Below are 20,408 nucleotides of genomic sequence, written 5' to 3'. Positions count from 1 at the left end.
ATTGTCATTGCAAAACAAGTGAATAGTAACTCAATTTCTCTCTGAACAGTGTCATATGCCTATGTTGTGTCCATTTGAGTGGATTTGTTTTAACTGGTGTATTTATAGTACATTTTTGTAACTACTGTAATGAGTTAGGCTTGTTAAAATATACATTAGTTTAAAGAGAAAAGGCGGGCATGAGGTCTCCTCTCACAAAAACTTGTCTAATGTTTGTTTTCTACTTTTTTATTATTTCCTTTGCTCTCTTGACTTGTACTTTATCAAACATTTGTCCTATACATCCTTTTTAAAGTTAACTTCCCTCCATTTTCTACACATTGTTATGAAAAAAATCTTTGATTTTCTAATTCGTAGTCCCTTTGTAAACTCACAATTTTGCATAAAAAAGGATTTGCAGAATGTCCAATCCTAAATACATGTATTATAATTGGAAGCATTGTGGTTCTGTATTTATATCCATCCATTTTCCATAACTGCTTTGAATCAAAGCCTAACCCAACAGAAAAAGGGTTCATGGCATAACTACAATTTGGACCAGACACCAATCTATCACAGAACACCCCCATATGCTTTTACATCCATCCTTTTTCTAACTGTTTTATCCAATATAGGGTTGCAAAGGAGCTGGAGCAAAGGCTGCAAGGCAGGATACACCCTGAGTGGGATGCCAGTCCATTGCAAAGCACACACTGACACAAACACACACTCACACCAGGGATAATATTCTAAGAAGCCAATCAACCTACAAGTAGGTCTTTGGATTGTGGGGAGAAACCAGAGTTTGAACATAGGGAGAACATACAGACTCCACACAGAGAGCACCCCAGGAAATGAACCCAGGGACCCAGCACTATGGGGCAGCAATGTAACCACAGTGCCACTGTACCATTCTTCATTCATATGTGTGTGCAAATTATGGTTGAATCAGAGAGTATTTATTCGTATGGACTGTGAGAAGAAACTGAAGTACTTTGACAAAAGATATCCCAGCCTGGAAATGAACATGGGCATCTCCTGCACAATGTGCCTTAACTGTACTTCCGAAAATATCATTTTAATTCTGTCGGAACCAATTTTCTTTTGCCCAAGAACTGCTGCTTGATGAGTGTTGTTACTATGACTGACGTGACAACCTTTACCAATGAATTCGTGGGACACTACACAGGCAGTGCAGTGGCTCTGTGGCTAAGGTTCTGTGCCTGTGGCTGGAAGGTTGTTGGTTCGTATCCTGTAGCTGGCAGAGGAATCCTACTCTGTTGGGGCCCATGAGTAGGGTCCTTAACCCCATCTGCTACAGGGGCACTGTATAAATGGCTGACCCTGCACTCTGACCCCAAGCTTCTCTCCCTGTCTGTGTGTCTAATGGAGAGCAAGTTGGGATATGTGAAAAAAGACAAATTCCTAATTCAATAAATTGTATATGGCTGATAAAGTGATTCTATTGTCTAAAATGATTTAGTGAGAATAAGACTTTCATGTTTCCTGATGTAAAGATTGTAATTATGAGAGTTTTGGACCACAACCCACTGCAGGCCAACTCAGCTTTATGTCCGCAAATATTCAAAAATAAAAACAATACCATACCAAGAGTACAAGTTAATTTAGCTTCCTTCAGCAGTTTTTTGTCCACATTGTTCTGGTGCTGAAACAAATATTGCATATCTAGAATAAAGTGTACTGTGGCTTGACGGGTGGAAAAACTCTAGTAGGACTATCTAAAGGGTTCCAGGGCCTAGAGATTTTTAATGCTTCATAACTTATGTTTAGAGAACTAAACTACTGCCTTTGGTATTCGAGTGTAAATACTGTTGGAACAAAAAACACTTGATTGTATTATTAAACATGGCACAATAACTACCCTCACCCAGTTAAGGGCCACATTTCCATAGAGTAAAATCAAGACCGGTACTAAAGTACCAAAGAGTTTCTAAAGCATAAGACAGAAAACACTCTGCCTTATTTTCTTTTGTAAAAGAAAACTAGGTTTTCTGTTGTTTTCCGAAGATAATTTTTTCTCAGGGTATTTCTTTAAAAAGTCTTCAATCCTTAAAAAACTGACTTGGGTGTCGTTTTTGTTGTGCACTCCATACTGGTAAAGCTACTACTAGGCATAATCCAGTTATATAGTTTGGATGTACACATCACGGTACAAGATCACCAGAATAATCAGTCCATTATTCTATGAATTCCCTGGTCTCTACTTTTTACAGCCTTTTTTTTGCTCATCTAATCGACTCACTGCTAACCTCTTATCAATTGGCACCCTGAATTTTCAGCCAGGCCTGCTTTGACCTTTTAGAGCACTCATGAAAAATTTGATACAATGACAAGATTCCCTTGAAGCATCAAACACAGCTTCTGTGATGTGGGAGTTTTGTCTGTAAACAGATAAAGTGTGTTGTTAAGAATCAACGCTGACTTGAGGTGGTAACATATCATGCGCTGGCCAATGGTTAGTGTGCTTCATACTTGTAGGATCAAGTCACAAAGTGACCAAATAATTTGAAAAAATGATTGTTTCAGTGGGTGAAAAGATGAATTTGCACCAGTTGGCTCTGATCATAATTGACATTGTTTTATAAATGGTTTAACAATCCTAACAAGTTCCTAAATGTTTGCTTTGTTAAAAAAAAGTTTTGAATAAGAAATCACGTTTCATGTGATGATCACAATGACCAGTTTAGTTTCTTTCACCTTCTTTTATGCATTAACCTGGAAAGTTTAGCTGCACAAAACACTACAAATTTGAACATTTTATTTTAGTACTACAAGATTCCCAAAAGATGTATACCCATGTATTATCGTGAATTTTGAACCAAGGTGACGTGTGATTGAATAAATCAATGTACAGAAGAATATAAGTAAATCTAGCATCCACAAAATCTTTTCTGTCTGTTCACATGCACAGTGGGCAACTTATTCAAAGATAATGAGAGTGGAGAACACCCACAACATAAAGATTTAGGGATTTTGTGAATCACAATGCACACCAAAGTTTCCATCAGTTTTTTATTGCTTCTTTTCGACTGCTTACGCTTTTTCTTGATTAAATACACATTTTGAACAAGTATACTGTACCAAAATTAATTGAAACGGACAAGTTATCTGCTGGAAATAGATTTATTCTAGTTAACGAGTTGTCACCAAGTTACAGGTTTTGTTACAATGAAGTTTATATTCAATAAACTTTTATCCAGAAATTACAAAGCATAATACAGCCACAACCTTTAATTATTTCTCAACAAAGTTTAATTCTGTGAACCAGTGGTGACAGCACCTCTTTCAAGCTGTAAAAATAACCTTGACCCTTAACAGTACAACTTCAACAAATTTCTCACTCCCCATCTTCCGGACATATGGTATTTCTCCTGCCATAAAAGCTTTTTTTCAGAATGGATAATGATTTAAATAAAAATGCTGAGTTTTTCATGCATAGTTCTATATCTCTTAAATTTTTAATGTAAAAAGCATGTCTGAGTATACAGATATGCAAGACACATACTAAAATGCGTTCATAACTGTGGAATGTATTAAAGCTTCTACCTGGAATGGATTTATGGATGTACTTTGTTTTTGGTATACAAGTATAAAAAATAAGAAAATAAGCATTCATTTGAATGGTACAAAAGAAAGCACTGCATAACAGCAATACTGCATTCAGTGAGCCCTGTTTAAGTTCCAAATAATTTGATCGAGATGTATAGTCTAATAAAACAACCCCAAACCTTTCAGATTGCTACTGCAAAACTATAAACCTCCCCTCGATAATGTTACCCAGATTAATATGCAAATTCTAAAACACACAAGTTCGCTTCCATGGCTTAAACCAACACTCACATGGGCATTTGGGTCATAAGATATGAATGCATTTCAATGTGTACCTTAGCAAATCAAACCATTGGACTGGGAAAAGAGAGGGGAGGGCTTCTAACCTCGAAGAACCCTTATTACAATGCTGTCTTGCTAAGCAAAACTGTTTAGAAATGTAGTGATATTTCAAATGATGGCTGTATTAAATCCTTTAACCAAAAGCCTTTTAACCAGCAAAATGGCTTGTGGGCAAGACGTTTGCTTTGCAGCACCAGGGTGGCAGCGTTACACTTTCTTCATTCCTCTTCCCATCAAGCAGGCGAAGACTGTCATGACCATCTTGGGCTTCACCTCCACTAGGTCTTCAGGGAGGGCATAAACTCGGGCTCCAATTTTCCTGGCCATGGAGATAGCGTACCTACACCAAGAGGACAGGTTAAGTATGGAGGCCATGGCTTGGACTAATAAATATTTGATCATTACATTTATACAGCTTTCTCTTACAAAATCCCTGTGCATTACAGCACACTGGAGTCACTCAGTGATATTTTACTATCATTCAAATGATGGAACAAATGCTATAACATTTTATCATGCATCATGAAGATTTTAAAGCACAAAATTGTGAAAACTCCCTGCAAAATAAGCCTAACAACGAAGCAGGGAAGCTCAGGGAATCAACTCTCTTCTGCAGACTTCGTTGAAAAGAAATGCAGTTAAAAATGTAAAGCTGCATAAAGTGATAGGTTGAGCTTCCTTCTCTAACACACTTACTTGGCATTTTCCAGTTTGTCCTCTTCTGAAAGACTCCCTGTCTTTACCAAATCATAATTGATTGAGCTGGGTTGGATGGCATCAATCAAGTCCAAAACGGGCAAACTGGAACTAATTTCTTTGTCCTAAAAATAAGTACAAAGTACAGTTTAAACGTATTGCTTTTGGTACCATGTTGCCCTTGGACAGTTGCTGTTACTGTACATGACATCCTAAATATGTTAGACAATAGTGTTGATCTGATATAAGCCACTGCCTGGGTATATGGTCTCTGTAAATATGATGGACTGGATTAAAAGCTTTTCTAAGTACACGGCTTCTCTTTTCACTACTTGTGCAGTAAGCTACTTTCTACTGTGCAGATATAAATACTCTAGATAAGAAAAGCCTAGGCAGTGAGAAGATTTTGGAAGTTATGCCATGAAGGCAGTAAACTAGATATCAATTCTGAGGAGCAGTAAAAAAAAAAAATCCATATTATTGTGGAGAGTTTTCATTGCACAAGGTTTTTTTTTTTACTTTGTAGTATTTTTAATAACTTTGAAATGCAAATACTTTAGTCCTGACTAGCTTACAACAGCTGTTATAACTTTGGACCTAAATTGGACCTCCTAAGTAATACCGGTGCATTACAAATGGACAGCAAAAGATGCAACTTTTTCAAGAATCTGGAAACCAACCTTGAAGCTCTGGATTTTGGTTTTCTTGCCAGCCTCCGATAGTGCTTTATTGACCCACTTAACAATGATTTCATCTGTGGCCTTCTCTCCATCTCCCAAGTGTTCCAATACATTAAGAGTGTACCTAGAGATCAAGAAGCAACAAGAAAATTTTTTGTATTTAGATTTTTAACCAGACGTTATGACTTCTGGAGAAGCTTACAACAGCTGTTATAACTTCATTTTGATACGATTTAAAGGTAAATCACACTAAGGAGTGAGCAGGAGTGAACACCTCTAGCCCTCCAGGGCCAGAATCAAGCAGGTTTCTAGTTCTCTTTAATTGATCACCAGTTCACTTTTGTAAAGTGTTAAATTGGTAAACTAATGATTAGCTCATTAGGTTATTAAGAGAAGACCCTGACCTGGCCCTTCTTTATCACAACCAGCACCAACACTATTATATTGACATAACTCTTAATACATTTTTTATTAAGTCAGTACAAAATAGCTGAGGTAGTTTTACCAGCAGGCTGAGTGCAACTGAAATTCCAGTAGTAGGCACATGCTACAAGACCCACTTTTATAATTTTAGAATCTGATTAAAGCAATAATAAAGGAGGTTCGTGAAGCATGCCCCCAGTCATAGTCGTAAACTGTGATCCATAACTAATAAAGGATGATAATGATGTCACTTTTAACTGTTTTCAGTAGCGTTCCTGCTTAAACTAACAATTCCAAACAAAATAAAAAATAAAAAAATGCACTTGATTAAACATTGCACATCTGCATATTAACTTCAAAACAACACACTTAAGTCTTAATTTCTCTTGAAATATTCTATTTAACCATTTTGCACATTTTCTTTGGAGAATCATTATTTTAAAGAGTTCAATTGTAAAAGGGGTGAGTGCTGATAAATGAGTGTTATACCGTGAATACTAACAACTATGAAGCAGGTGTCTCAAACTCAGTTCCTGAACACCCTGATGTGAACAACTTCATGTTATACCCCAACAGTTATTTGTGTAGTTGCTCCACTTATGTATGAATCTAAATAACTGTAATAAAAACTGCTTTACAGGAAACTGTAAGACAATTTATATGTATAACTGTTATTAATTAGGTCATTTTTGTAGGCTTATTCAAGTAGGAACAAACTCCAGAACACACCAAGTTCTCCAGGAATTCAGTTAGGGACCTCAGCTATTTAATAAAAAAACACAATCAGAAGATAGAACAATACAACCACATATTATAATGGTAAATATATGCATAATATTTTTTGTTTTATCATTTTAGGTGCCCAATTGTTTTGACTTTTTTTTGGAAATAAAAGCTTTATACAAAACATATAAACCACATTTTATTCTTGAACTTGCAATTCCAGTCTCAGCTGAGACAGTACTGTATATATTACATGATTGATTTAATCATAATTACATAGAACAAGAAAGAGCAAAGGACTTTTGCAGTTAAAGGTGTTTCCTCTCTCTGACATTAAATTATCGGCTTAACACACTATAGAACACAATATAATACAATATAACACCTTTAATTGCCAGAGACCTTTGTTTTTTCTCATAAAAGCCATCTGCTTTACAGCACTGGATCTTTGTGCACATCAGACAAGGAGATGCATCATTCCCCTTACCTCCTCATCAGCTGCCATACCACGGCCAACGTCAGAGTAGGATTGCCATCGTTCAGGTCCTGTCCACCAATCCCCACCAGGGAGAATTTAGCCTCTTTTTTACCCAAGTCCACCGCATAGTTGCAGTTCTCCAGCTGTAGAAGACAAAAGGAATCAGTTTTATGGAAAAAAAGCCAGGTGGCTATATTGGGGAAAAATGCTTGCCCAAGTACAGGTAAAGCATCATGACCACGGGTTCGAGCCCGGTTCAAGCCTGACATTAAGTGGGATTCCCCAAGCAGTGGCATACAACTGGCTGATTAGTTGGCTAGAGTTCTCTTAAAAAAAGTAATAGGTTTATTCCATGCTGAAAAAAAGAAGAAAGAGAACACAATGTTTCCGCCGTGGAGCCTTCTTCAGGTGTGAGAGAGACAGGGCAGTCAATAGTTCTCTTGGTTTGGCAGAGAAAACTCAGTAGCCTCCTGAGGTGCCCGCAGGCAGGTAGTGATGTTCGTGAAGATGTAGGCCCCTCCTTCGACAAGCACAGGGCCTTGGGCATTAAAGGCTGTTCCCTGTGACATGTTAAAAGGCGAATGGCTCAAGGTCTGCCTACACTTCTTCATCCTAACACTGGGTGGGTATAACTGTCAAATTTAAATTTATAAAAAAACACACATGGTCAGAGTAAGAGAAATCTGAAACCTGCCCCAGAAGACTAGGGCACAAGACAAGGGAATCATACATAAATCATACATATAGCTGTCAAACTAATAACAAAATATCTATTAATAAATAAAATATTTTATTTGTATATTAATATCTCTTTATAAGCAAGCATAGAACATTACAAAACGCAGTGTATTCCAATGTATATGAGGGATAAGTGGTTTGCTAACAAATGCAAACAGGTAAAACATAATTCGGCAAATTAGAACATTTTAGTTGTAAATTAAGTAACATTGAATACAATGATTACTGTCTTTCTCTTTGTTCTTCCATTGTGTTTACATGTATTGCTGTTTGTCAGGCCACACTTTATAACTATAAAGCTCCTTTACAGCAGGAACTGTAGCATACAGTCTATTTTTGAGATTCAGTTTTTGGTAGGACATTGTATTCACAACCTCTTGATTACTAATAAATGAGTAATAAATTACTCATTTATTTGGTGGATAAGTTTATCCAAGGAAAATTATTTGCACCTATTTATACAGTTGGGTGTTTTTATCAGTGCAATTTGGCAGAAGTATCTAGCCTAACAGTACAACAGCGGTGTCTCACCAGGGATTTAAACTCACAACCTTCCAGTTATGTTACCTTAACTGTAGCGGAGGTAATAACAATAGAGCAATTCCATTAACGCATTGTAATTTCAAAATATCCTCTAACATAAGTCCAGGTACTGTACCACAACAACAGTAAATTGTCCTTCACTCAGCACAATATTCCTCAATGTTGCAAAATGCAAATCACAGAATTGTTAAGCTTGTGCACATCAGAACATCTTCACAGTTTAAAAACTACCCCCACAACTTTTGCTTTCAGTTTACACGTCCATGTACTTTCTAACATGCTCTTATGAAAATCAAGTGATAAACATTTATGACAAAATGCCATTTTTAAACTTTGTATGTTAAAGAACAAATAAACTGGGTAAAATCTGATCCAGATGAAGACAAGAGAAAAACTGAACGGTATACAATTTCAGGAATCTATTTACATGAAAAAGCAGGATTCAATTTCCTGGGTTTTTCTATGTAAACTTTGTTTTAACAAAATATTTTTTTCCATTACCAAATAAAAGAAGCGAATGGGCTGGCAGCAGAACCTGGATTTAATAGCTTTCCAGAATGAAAAAACGTAGTATTGAAAAATGCAGTATCAGAAAGACCTCTAGACACCTGAAGTGTGGATGTCTTGTGAGCTTACCTTTTTCATATTGGTCCCAATCTTAGGATATGGTGGTTTATTCACTCTATTCCAGTCGACCCGAACCTTAATATTTTCGTAAAGCTGAAGAATAACCAGGGCATCTTGCAGGTCACTAAAAAAAAAGCAGTAGGACGATGCTTGTTAATGAATGTTTAGGAGCTCAAGTGGCTCTAAGTCAGTACATAGAAATATCTAAAGCCCTTAATAACAGTGTGCATAGAACTGGCCCTGTGAATGAAACATAACTTAAAATATATTTAAAACAAGGTGGCACAGTGGTTAGAAATGTCATCCTGTAGTGCTGTGGTCCTGAGTTCAATTCCAGACCTGGGTTGCTATCTTTACAGAGTTTGAATTATCACGTGGGTTTCCTCTGGGTGCTCAGATTTCCTCCCACAGTCAAACTGGTACTGGCCATACTGGTAGTTTAATTGGCTTCTAGGAAAATTGTCCCTGTTGTAAGTGTGTGCATGCCTCTCCCTGCGTGTGCGCTGTGATGAACGGGCATCCCATTCAGGGTGTACCCTGCCTTACGCCCCTTGCTTGCCGGGATAGGCTCTGACCCCCTGAATTGGAAGAAGCAGTTAAAAAATTGATGTATGAATAGGTTTTTTAAAAATGAACAAATCAAGTTAAGGACACATACTGTAAAAGAAGCAAGATAATGAGCGTAATATCATAACTAATTGATTAAACAAAGTGAACACAGGAGAGTAAAGTCTGTGCTTACCCAAACAAGTGATTGACATGGGGGTTCACACCCAAAGAATTCATCCAGTTCCGGAAGGTTCTTTCCTCCCTTGTCTCACCTGGAAATAAACAATACCTGGATGAGTCAAAAGGTGGAGCTACTGTACAGTTGCACACAACTACCCCTGGTATGTATACGCCTCTTTGTACAGAATTAATTACACTATATGGACTGGATGAGATCCTTGGATCAATTAACTGCTTTCCAACGGGCTAGATAGACAAAATGCCAATCTCTTCTTTGTAAGCTTTGTTCTAAAAATATAAATTTTTACATTTCTAAATAAAGTAAGCAATTGGGTTGGAAGGAGTGCCTTAATTTAATAAATCTTTGGTTTGAAAGGGTTTTTGTCATGCATAACAGAAGGTATTCCAATAATAGGATTCGACTTGCAAAACACTCATAAAAACTAATAACAAATCTTCCAAAATATTGCCATAATGTTGGTCCATAAAAATATTGGATCAAATGGTTAATATTTTTTCTGAGAACTTTCTAAATACTATTTAAATGAAAATCCTCTTTCCACCCTGTCAATATATAAATATGACATGCACATAAAATAGAAGACCTCATTTTTAGAACTAAAGCAAAACTCTAAGACAATTCACTATAAAAACTTTTTAAAACAAATATAGAAACTGCCAGTCTATAATATATCCTAAATTAGAAGGTTCATTCTCTGATGAACCTTTCCATGAACAGTATTGGAAAGTGTAACCAATAGATGGCGCTCTCAATACAGCACAAATTCTAGGATGTTGTTGAAGTCAACACTGATGATATACTGAAATGGTCCAAAAATCAACCTCAGAGAATGACATGATATTCCCAAGGCCACAAACTTTACCAGCTTTTCCTATAAAATAGAAAAGATGGCTTTATTTCAAATAGAAAGTAAAGAAAGAGATCAAAGCTCTTTCCTAAACAATCAAAAGTCTCTGCCATCAGTCAATATCAGTTCTGCAGAGATAAATGTATTCACTTTAAACATTCATTACTTTATTCATTACTTTCATTTTCCAGCCCTTCTCAAAGGACAGTGTCCTGGGGCCACCCTATACACCTGGAATCTTCATAGAGTTGGGCTGAAGAACTGGTGATCAAGTGACATGCAGTTCAAAAACTACAGCCAATTCTATGAATAATGCTTAACAGCAGCTGTCCTCTGTCAACTTCTTAACTAACAGAAATGTAGGGCCAGGTGTAAACAGCCTTAAAGTACAGCTACAATTCTACCAACCAAGGTGAAACGCCACATATTCTCATCTGCATTTACACACTAATTTATACACATTTAGAAAACATTTTGCTTACATGCACAAGAGCAAATTGCACTTATATTACAATTTTAAATTCTTAATCTTAAACATAATTAATGTTTGATATTTGACTTTTCTAAAAAGATGCCAGTGGACTATTGTTGTAACCACTGCACTGGTCAATTAAGCTGTTTCAAACAGGACATTTAGTATTTTATTTTTGGTGTAAGGTCTCCAAATAAAATCTGGCTGTAATTCCTAAACTATGGCTCAAACAAAATAAAAAAACAAGCTGCACTTGAAGAGGCTTTTTGCCCAGTGAAACTTACCTCTCTTCCCAAGGGCAACCTACCATCAGATTCTGGGTGGCACAGTGTCAAATCTGCAGTTCACAGGTGGGTCAAAGATTTAATTTAACCTAAATGTGTCATAATGCAATTCAGTTAATCTGTATAACTTTTTGGGACTCTCTGATTCATTTACCACCTTTGGTTACAGTACATGTACAAATGATGCTCTGAGGCAAATAGTTTTGAGGGGGTGGGAGAGTAGGTTTAGCTCAGTGAAACCAACTGACCTTCCAGCAGCCCCCAGTCGATGTCCTGGTTCTCTGGCTTTATCAGTGCTGGGTACTTATTGAACAAGTTGGCAACAAAAGCCAAATTCAGCTTGGGGTTCCCACTGACCACATCTGATGGGGTGACAAACTGTCGGCAGCCCAGCTTCTCTGCCTCCTGCAGCATTAACTCTGCTCTCTTCAAGTCGTCTTTCTCCTGTCAAAGTGAAGCACACGCAGGGATTCAGTCACAGGTATGTGAAGGAGAGCGGGGAAACAACCTCTCAGAGAAGTAAATTATAAAACCTGCACCCATTTTCATTTAAACTTTACGTATGCTTCCATTTCCACGACAGTCATTCTTATAAAGAAGCATGTGGCTCTTATTACTACAATCAATTGTGACCTTATCAAAAGGTTTCAAATTTCACAATTTCTATGTGCACACAACTGGCCATAACAGTCCTGGTTCTTCAATAAACTAGAAGCCTAAAGTGTTAGTTTCACTTAGAATAATGGCCACTAACAAGTCTAACAGCTTACGTGTCATATTTCAACACTGACTTCACTTGAGGCAAACAGATCTAAAATGAGAAAAAGAAACTACAGACAAAAACCTCATGTTTTTGTGTTCATCAAGAAATCTAAAAACTGATGGCATTCAACGTTTGAGATCTTGGAACTCCTGAGTGTCTCCACTACTAAACGTACCCACTTAGAGCAAACTTTGAGGCCTACAGTCCAGACACCTGGTTCATTAGCCCATATGACCATAATTCCCCGAGTGGATGCGCACTACCATCAGAAAACCACCAGGAATATGCAAATCTGAGCTGGCTGTAAAATGACTCTTGGACCTTGCCAAGTCGTGGCAGTATGTCAGAATTTAGAGAACAAAACGTATTTCTTCCCAATTATGTTGCCGTATGTCTGTCAAATTGATTAAGGGTAGCCAGTTCAAAATAAGGTACACACTAAATAGCTTCTGATTCCAAATGTTTAAGAATGTGACCAACAGTTTAATAAAGTGAAATGACTTAGAACTAGGTTAGGACTTCTTAGTGTATGTAAATTATGGGAATATTTCATACTACTCATTTCAAGTTAAAAAACTAAAGAAGCAGAAACTTCTAAATTAAAATGCAAATAAATATCATGCTCACCAAAACATATAATGAGAATTTTGAAAACTGGTGACCTTAATGTCTCCCAAAATTCAATAAGATGTTTTTGTCTCCGGCTTAAGTATCTAGTGTTTGGTTTTGATGTTTCAGTTGTACAAATGTGACTCACTTCAAATACCAAAGGAGAATTGAGAAATAGATGCTGAAAGGCATTACAAGAATCCCATTGAACATACAAGATTCCTTTTGCCAAGGGCTTTACATGTTCATTAACTGTTCTTCATGCCACATTAATTACTCACATTAGAACATACATTCATTTATTCTGCAAATGATTACCATTTACAGTGGACAAATACACAGCATGTAAAGCTATTCTAACACTCTTGATAGAAAAACATTTAAAGCTAGGAGCTGACTACTACAAGAGTGACTTGTACAGTATTAACAGAGTACATGCCTGGAAGGCAGTTAGGTGTGCGTGAAAATGACAAAAGCAACCTTCACCTCCCATTAGCATTTTGACTGAAATCTGTTATCATAGCTGTAATACCACTTCAATGACAGGAGAAGTGCACAAGTATAAGCATATGAGATTATGCAAAGAATGTCATGCAGTGATTTTCTTTTTTCTAAAGCTATCCCTTTGACTCTTGGTATTAGTCGCTTCTAGTGATTACACAAGAACAAGTACGTATACATCAGAAGATTCATACATCATGATGCACTTCTTTAGCCCAATGAATGGCTTCCATATGTTTGGCAGAATGAGTGTAAATTACTAAATCTCCACTGGCTACAGTTATTCCAGTGAAATTTACAGCATTCAAATGGGATCAATATGCCCACCATCATCTCAATGGGGGGTTTCTTCTACAACTGTCCATTCATCACTCAAAGAATGTATCTACTCTTTATACCTAGACAGTTTGCCACAGAGTTCCAATCCAGTCGTCAGTGACCCTCCCCATGATTAGACAAACCTGGGCCCCACATATTCTTAAAAAATCCCACAACCCAGTACTGCTTGAAAGAAGACTACTCACAAGAAGAAAATAACACTTTCACAAAGACTCAATTTGTCCATCAGACAAAATCCGAAATTCCTTCATTTATATTAAATTAAAAGTTACAGGATCAAATGCAAGCGTTTTGAGCTCTTAACGAACTTGGTTATATCGAAGATCGAGAAGAAAAACACTGTTAGCATCATTTGAACTGCACATATTCTGTGTCTTCATCTGAAGGAATTTAATCCAAATATTTTACTGCTATAGACTTACTGTAGGTCAATTCTCACCGTTTTAAGTGAAATAAGAAGAGGAACTATAGTTCTCTCCCACGGCTTTTGGTACAGCTGGCTGCTATCTAAAGTAGTTAAGCCAGCTCCCTGTGCACTCAATTTTCACATTGAACTTTCAGAGGGCAGTCAGCCGAATTAAATACATGCTGTTGTGCAGCTCCTGCTCCATGGAATGGAATGCTCCCAGACACATTGAAACCTTCCCAAAACAGATGTTCAGTGAACAAGCAGGATGCCTTTTTTCTTCCATGATACATTTTCAAACATTTTACATATTAATGTCTTGTATGTATGCACCGAGACTGGTCTCCTTTATTAGGCATTTTACGACAGTCATAATAGGTCACTCGGTAGATTCCAAGGAAACATTAATGCCACTAACGATGTTACAGGTAACGTCATATGTACAGGTAAAGAAAATTCTAGAGTATACACGTATATCACAGATGATTACAGAAGTGACATCACACTCCCCTGAAATCTAGACAGTGTAAAGCTCTGCAGTGACAGAGGACCTGGTGTTTTGGCGTGAAGGAATTATTTATTGTCTAGGGAGCGGCACTCTGTGTGCTTGGAGCACGGAAATTACCAGATCAAATCCTGGCAGGGGCAGGGAGAGCCAAATGTTTTACAGATATACTGCCATCCTTTCAATATCTATGTTTAATCAGCAAAGGACCAATTTTAATGAAGTCATCCTAATAACATTCAGTCATTGTACTGTTTCCTACAGGCTTTTTTGGAGACTTAGAAAAATGGATGAAATTAGAAATCTGTTTTATTCTGTCCATGGATATTCAATAGAAACATGAAACAACTAACTAACAGAACTATAATTCTGGGAATATTAATTTTCGGCATTTGGCTTAATTTGAGGCTCAATCTTAATTTCAGATAAAACAAAAGAGGTAAATATTCTCAAATTACTTTCGAAGATTTGTTCACAAATTACCTCTCTTTTTGGTACTAATTTAGAATTTTTTAAATATAGTAGCACAGTAGCACAAATTCCTATATCCTAGCATAAACATTTTACCAGGTGATTCCATTCTCAAATCAGTTTTACTTTGGACTGAAAATTTACTTACATTAAACCCAGACATATTGATGTCAATGCGTGTCTCGCCTTCTTTGGTCCCTTTAGGCGCTATCTGGTTCAGGAGATGGAAATAGGCCCTTGAATCCTATAGAAGGACAAGCAATAGAAATAAATCAGGATAACAATTAAAACATAAGTTGTCTCTTTCAACCATTTCGAGCTTTCTAAATTCAAAGAATTTCTGTCATTAACCTTAACAAGCAGGATGATTGAGTACAACATAAAAATGGGATATGGGATGACTTTTTTATGGAAAAAATAAATCACGTGGAATTTTTTTAACGTCAATGCAATAAATGTGGTGGACACTGGAACACAAGTGACTTCAGTGTGGACAGAGGCAGCAAAAACTATACAAGACCAAGTAACAAAAGAAAAGTACCTTTACTGAATTACTGAAGTCTGCTAGCTGGTGTACAAGAAAAGACAAGCGCAGAATCAGAAATACCACAGAATACGTCCAGAGACAGCATTTTCAAAGAGCAGAAGAAAACACAAAAGGAAGAAATTATTCAACAGTTCATACAGTAAAGCTGAGCAGAGGGGTGAAAGACAGGAATTTCATGAACAGCCTTAGCATAATGGTACTTTCAGAAATGGAGTAGAACAAATATATTTTTCTTCCAATCATTTGCTTTTTTTGTTTAATGATGATTTTCATTAACAACATTTTTTGTTCAAAAGTGGGGAAAAACGAGACTTTGAAAGACTCCAGAACTGCCTGTCCATGCCATAAGTGACTCAAAATTTTGCAGGGCATTTCCTCCCGTTACATATGGTAACTTGGTTTTGCATTGGTGTATATGTGGTGTCCTCAATCTTTGCATTGCTGCTGTTATTACTTCTGATAATCTACTCTGCCACTGCTACTCCAATTTGAATTCAAAGTTAAACTAAATGCTTTCCTGCTTTCAGAATTACAAGTGGAACCTTCCACTGGGAAATAATACAGAAGATCTAATTAGATAAAAAGGTAAGCTTGTAATTGCTTAAGATTTTTTATTTTTGTGCATTTGGAGCAAAAAAAAAACATCTAGCAGTGTCCATTAAATATTGACTGCATTGAAGGTTTAGGAAATTAAAATTATGTGTTGGATGGGAGAGGTTGTAAATAGATTCTACTGGAGTAGAACAAAGCAGGAAGTAAAAGAACAGAGAAAATCCACGAAGTGAGAGAGAGAGCAATAAGAAGTTTATTGTATTTATCCTTTGGATTAACAAACATTTATTGAAGAGACTAAAATGTATAAAGTCCAGACCTGGAATACATTTCAAATAGGAGAAGAAAGTAAACTGGTATATAAGGAAATATATGAACTTTCCACAATATTTCATGTATCCTTTGAACTAAAAGTAGACCAGGAGTTTGTCAGGAGTTTGCCATGAATACTTAAAATATTTTTGTGTACCGACACAAAAGCTTTGTTCTCTGACCAATGAATGGATGGATTCTGTCTTGCATGGTATGTCTATCATAAGTAAGGATCCCTGGGGCTAGAGAGACAGACAGGCTCTAAAATCAGGTTTTAAATCAGAAGGTTTAAAACGGCACTGCTTTGACTTTCATCATAATACATCTGAGATTATCTTTTAACTAAAATACACCGTAATACACTTTCACCAAAAATGGAATCTGGTTTCAATTCTAATGAAGCCTCCAATTATAAACAACCCCAAAAATTATATTATAATCTATAACGTGAATGACCAAATGCACTGGCACAGCAGTTGAGACAATTGGATCATAGATGGTTTCCTGGTATGGGCTTGAACCTTTCATTACTGAGAAAAAAAACAATGAACTCCTATTTTGCCAATTCAAACACGGCCTGGGATGATGTACTGCCATAATGAAGGCCACTCATTTCTGTTAGCACGAAGACCTTGCTAGAATCTGGCTGACTGTGGTTTATGAACAATAATGCTTAAGCTTGCAGGCAGCTGGCACATGGCCCATCATTACAAATAAAAACCTAGTGATAGGGCAGTATGGTGGCGTAGTGGTTTGCATTGCTGCTTAGCAGCGCTGGGGACCTTGGTTCAATTCCAGACCTTGCAAACTCCAAACTCCCCTGGGTTTCCTCTAGGTGCATCAGTTTTCTCCCACAGTCCAAAAACATATTGGTAGATTAATTGGCTTCTGGGAAAATTCGCCCTAGGTGTGAGTGTGTGTGCCTACGTGTCTTCCCTGCGATAGACTGGTGTCCTGACAAGGATGTACTCTGCCTTACACCTGTTGCTTGCTGGGATACGCTCTGGCCCCCCCAAGATCCTGAATTGGAACAAGTAGCTAGAAAATGGATGAATGGATAACCTCCATTAGATGTACGTACAAGTACATCTACGTACTTGTACATAGTTAAAAAAATAATTGGAATGATCCCTATATTATGTTAAATGTAAAATACCAGATAGGTCTTTTTTTCTGGACAGTTCTGCTGGGGTGACATGGAAATGGTAAACTGATAATCTGTATGTGTATCTGTGTGCTGTCCAGTCACTGAAATTGACAGGAGTGGAGAGGATATGACACTGAATTCAAGGAGATCGCATTTTGTATTAGGTCATTCATCATGCATTTTCTAGAATACACCTTTCTCAAAATGTGAAATCTTCAGCAGGATGCTTAAATTCTAAATATTTATCCAAGTAAAATTCAGAATACTTATTGAAAGCCTACGACTGTATCTGCTTTCTGAAAAAGCAGAATTCATATGTCTAGAGACACATCTGGAATGTGCGACTATCTTTCCTTTTACTCTCTAAGCCTTTAAAAGTCTGGGAAGTAACATTACAAATGTTTATTTTCCTATTTAGGATTTGTGATTATGAAATGTTGACAGTTTGAATTACTCATTCAATATTAAGCATAGGTACAAGCTTTTCAAAATTACTTGGTCTACCCGTCTTAAAATGTATTCATACTAACAAAGAATTTCTTGGCCCCCTGACTCCCTTATACACAAAATAGCATCTCGTTATTAATAAAGGCTTAATTAACAGTAAGACTGCTCTTTTGCATTGCACTCCTGCTAGTGAAGTTAGTTACTGTTTTCAACGTCCAGTGAAATCTCCTATCAATACTTCATTCATCTTAACAGAACTTTTCATTACACATTATTGTGCTAGAAACATTGCAGTGACTTAGAGTTAATACTTCTGAAATTCTTCTATATGACAAAATCTGTCACATTTTTTAAATAGGTAAATATTAGTGCAAGGAATTTATAAAAAACATTGATTAAAAGACTTTTTCCCCACCCAGTAGCCTTCATTGTTTTGGGGCTTAACTGATTTATAGCTGGAAGAACACAAACAAAAACTGCCAGGCTGCCTGTGTGACACACAAGCAACCATATTCATCCCAGTGTGGAACTGGTCCATGCAGCATGTAGTCTTGTGTTCCCAAGCATTTTAAAATAAGAAAGAATTTGTCCTAAAGAAAGAAATAGGATCTAGCATTTGAAACAAGCAAAAAACAAGCAAAGAAAGCATACTTAACCTGAGAACAACCTGTAGTTATACACCTCAACAAGCTTTGGCCTTTATTTAACCACTGTTCAAACTATGTGACGTTCTTTTAAATTTAAAGTCCACCCACAGCACATTCAAGATGTGAGTTCATGAGGCTGCAGGTTAGCAGAGGAATATCTCCTCAATGATGCTGCAGATTCAATACCACTCAAAACTACACCAGACGATAATCTGAACGTCAAGATAAAATTGTAATTTAAAGAATTGCAGCAGCATGTGAGTGATACACAAGTAGAAGTGTTGCTTGTTCTTAAACTGCTTTCAGTAGCACTGAAGAGGTATCACTGAGGACAGGAGAACTGCTATATTACCTTAATGTCGGAGCTAAAGTTGTTGATTTTGTTCCAGCCAGCATTCTCCAGATGGAAGTTGGCCCACCTCAAGAGCAGCTCTTCAGGAGACAGCTTCATCAGGTCCTCCAGAGTCTCTCCATCGCGCAGCAAGGCAGCCAAAGCTGGAGGGATGACAGGTGGGTCAGACGGCCTCAATCTTTCACTCCCGGTTTTAATGCTTTGAAAAATACCTGGCAGTTCCAAAATATTTTTTCAATCCTAGTCATTTTTATATTAGTGAAAATGTCAGCTGACATGCGAGACCTCGACCAGGACAGCTGTTCGTGCCATTTACCCCCACTTAACAGCTAATCATCTAATCATCTCCAAATTACTTAAACCCTGTCCTCCCCATGGTCAGACGCTCTGTCATTGAGTTTCCTACAGACATAGGGAAGTGCTCCTTGTACTAACTAGCCCATCAGAGAAACAAGGATTCTGCCCGAACCAGTTCAACTACTCAATCCGGAGTTCATGACAAATCTACACAGCCAACTGGATCCCCGACCACCCAATAACTGCTAAACCTCAGCAACACCCTTGTTCTCCAGACCTGCTCTGCTCAGCTGCACCTGCCTTCTCTGGTCTATTTAGCCCAGATGCACAGCACATCCCCTATTTTGTTTGTCTCCTGTCTGCCTGTAAGCCCCAAGCTCTCGCCTCTCTGCTTGCCTTCACATGGACCAGGCAAGTGGACTCCTGAATCTGTCATAAAGACGCGGCAGCTCAGAGTAATGCTTTAACAGATCAATTTCAGGTTTTACATGCTGTAGGCACATTTAGAAGTTGAATTGCTGTAGCAAAAAAAACAATATATTTAATACATGAAATTTACACATCTGCCTCTGTGAATGTCCTCAAAGAAACAAGAGTTCTCCAGAATCTGGTTAAATAAAAGAAAAACCTGCTGCTTAAAACAATCAAATGAATCTGGCTGCCAAACAGTGATAAATACATACGTTTTCCCATACGGTTGTCAAACGTCTTATTCCAAACTTGTTTTTCAACGCATCAATGTCTTTAGGAGACACTGTTCTGCAATCAAGCTGAGCTACATTCTACTGAAACCTGACGATTTTTTGAAAGTTTAACAGATGTGAGCATGTTTGCTTTACTGGAAAAAAGGTCTGTAATATGCCAGAGGAATTAGTCAGCATAGTAATAGAAAATCCAGGTTGAGACTTTATGTGACGACTGTTTAATTGGTTTGTTGTTGCAAAGGAAAACATAGAAGAAAGTAATTTGGCGTGGGAATATTTTATGATCAAAAGATCAGATGCTCTGCCTGGAACACGCTACTTTAAAAAAAGCTAAATACAGAAAGGGATCGTTTCAAAACTAAATCATTTAGTATTTTTTAATTTAATGGAGATTTATCCAGCATTAAGGTTAGTGACTAAACAGAAACCAGCAATTGAATACACCCTATCCCCAGTTTACATAAGATCCAACTTACAAAAACTTGACTTGATGTCAAAACCTCCCAGGGGCCCCATAATAAAATCTAGTTACTTAAAATTGTGAGTAACCCATACTGCAATCACTTCAGAGAAGCACCTACTGTAAGTGATTTTGTTTTTATCGCTTGCTGTGTATTTTATTTTTTAATTAGCAGTACAGTGCCGGGTAATGAAAT

General features: G+C 37.2%; 1 protein-coding gene across 4 annotated transcripts in view; it reads right to left on the bottom strand.

The window, feature by feature from the left end:
- Window positions 1–3,104: 3,104 nt before the first annotated feature.
- LOC148653736 (plastin-3) overlaps window positions 3,105–20,408 on the bottom strand; it is a 56,040-nt gene continuing 38,736 nt past the window's right edge. For 3 of the 4 annotated variants that reach the window (XM_088649038.1, XM_088649035.1, XM_088649039.1), the window contains exons 8-17: window positions 18,752–18,894; window positions 15,289–15,315; window positions 14,896–14,991; window positions 11,402–11,597; window positions 9,542–9,620; window positions 8,809–8,923; window positions 6,901–7,034; window positions 5,268–5,391; window positions 4,588–4,712; window positions 3,105–4,231 (exon numbers count right to left, since the gene is read on the bottom strand). In XM_088649038.1, coding sequence (XP_088505164.1) covers window positions 4,099–4,231; window positions 4,588–4,712; window positions 5,268–5,391; window positions 6,901–7,034; window positions 8,809–8,923; window positions 9,542–9,620; window positions 11,402–11,597; window positions 14,896–14,991; window positions 15,289–15,315; window positions 18,752–18,894 — 1,172 coding nt within the window. In that variant the 3' untranslated portion in view covers window positions 3,105–4,098. The remainder of the gene's footprint in view (window positions 4,232–4,587; window positions 4,713–5,267; window positions 5,392–6,900; window positions 7,035–8,808; window positions 8,924–9,541; window positions 9,621–11,401; window positions 11,598–14,895; window positions 14,992–15,288; window positions 15,316–18,751; window positions 18,895–20,408) is intronic. The other variant, XM_088649037.1, reaches the window with a different exon arrangement.

This window comes from Lepisosteus platostomus, chromosome 10, assembly GCF_059453375.1.
Source record: "Lepisosteus platostomus isolate fLepPlt1 chromosome 10, fLepPlt1.hap1, whole genome shotgun sequence".
Taxonomy (NCBI): Eukaryota; Metazoa; Chordata; class Actinopteri; order Semionotiformes; family Lepisosteidae; genus Lepisosteus; species Lepisosteus platostomus.
The sequence above is the reverse complement of the archived record's forward strand: the minus strand, read 5'-3'. Positions and strand labels throughout refer to the sequence as shown.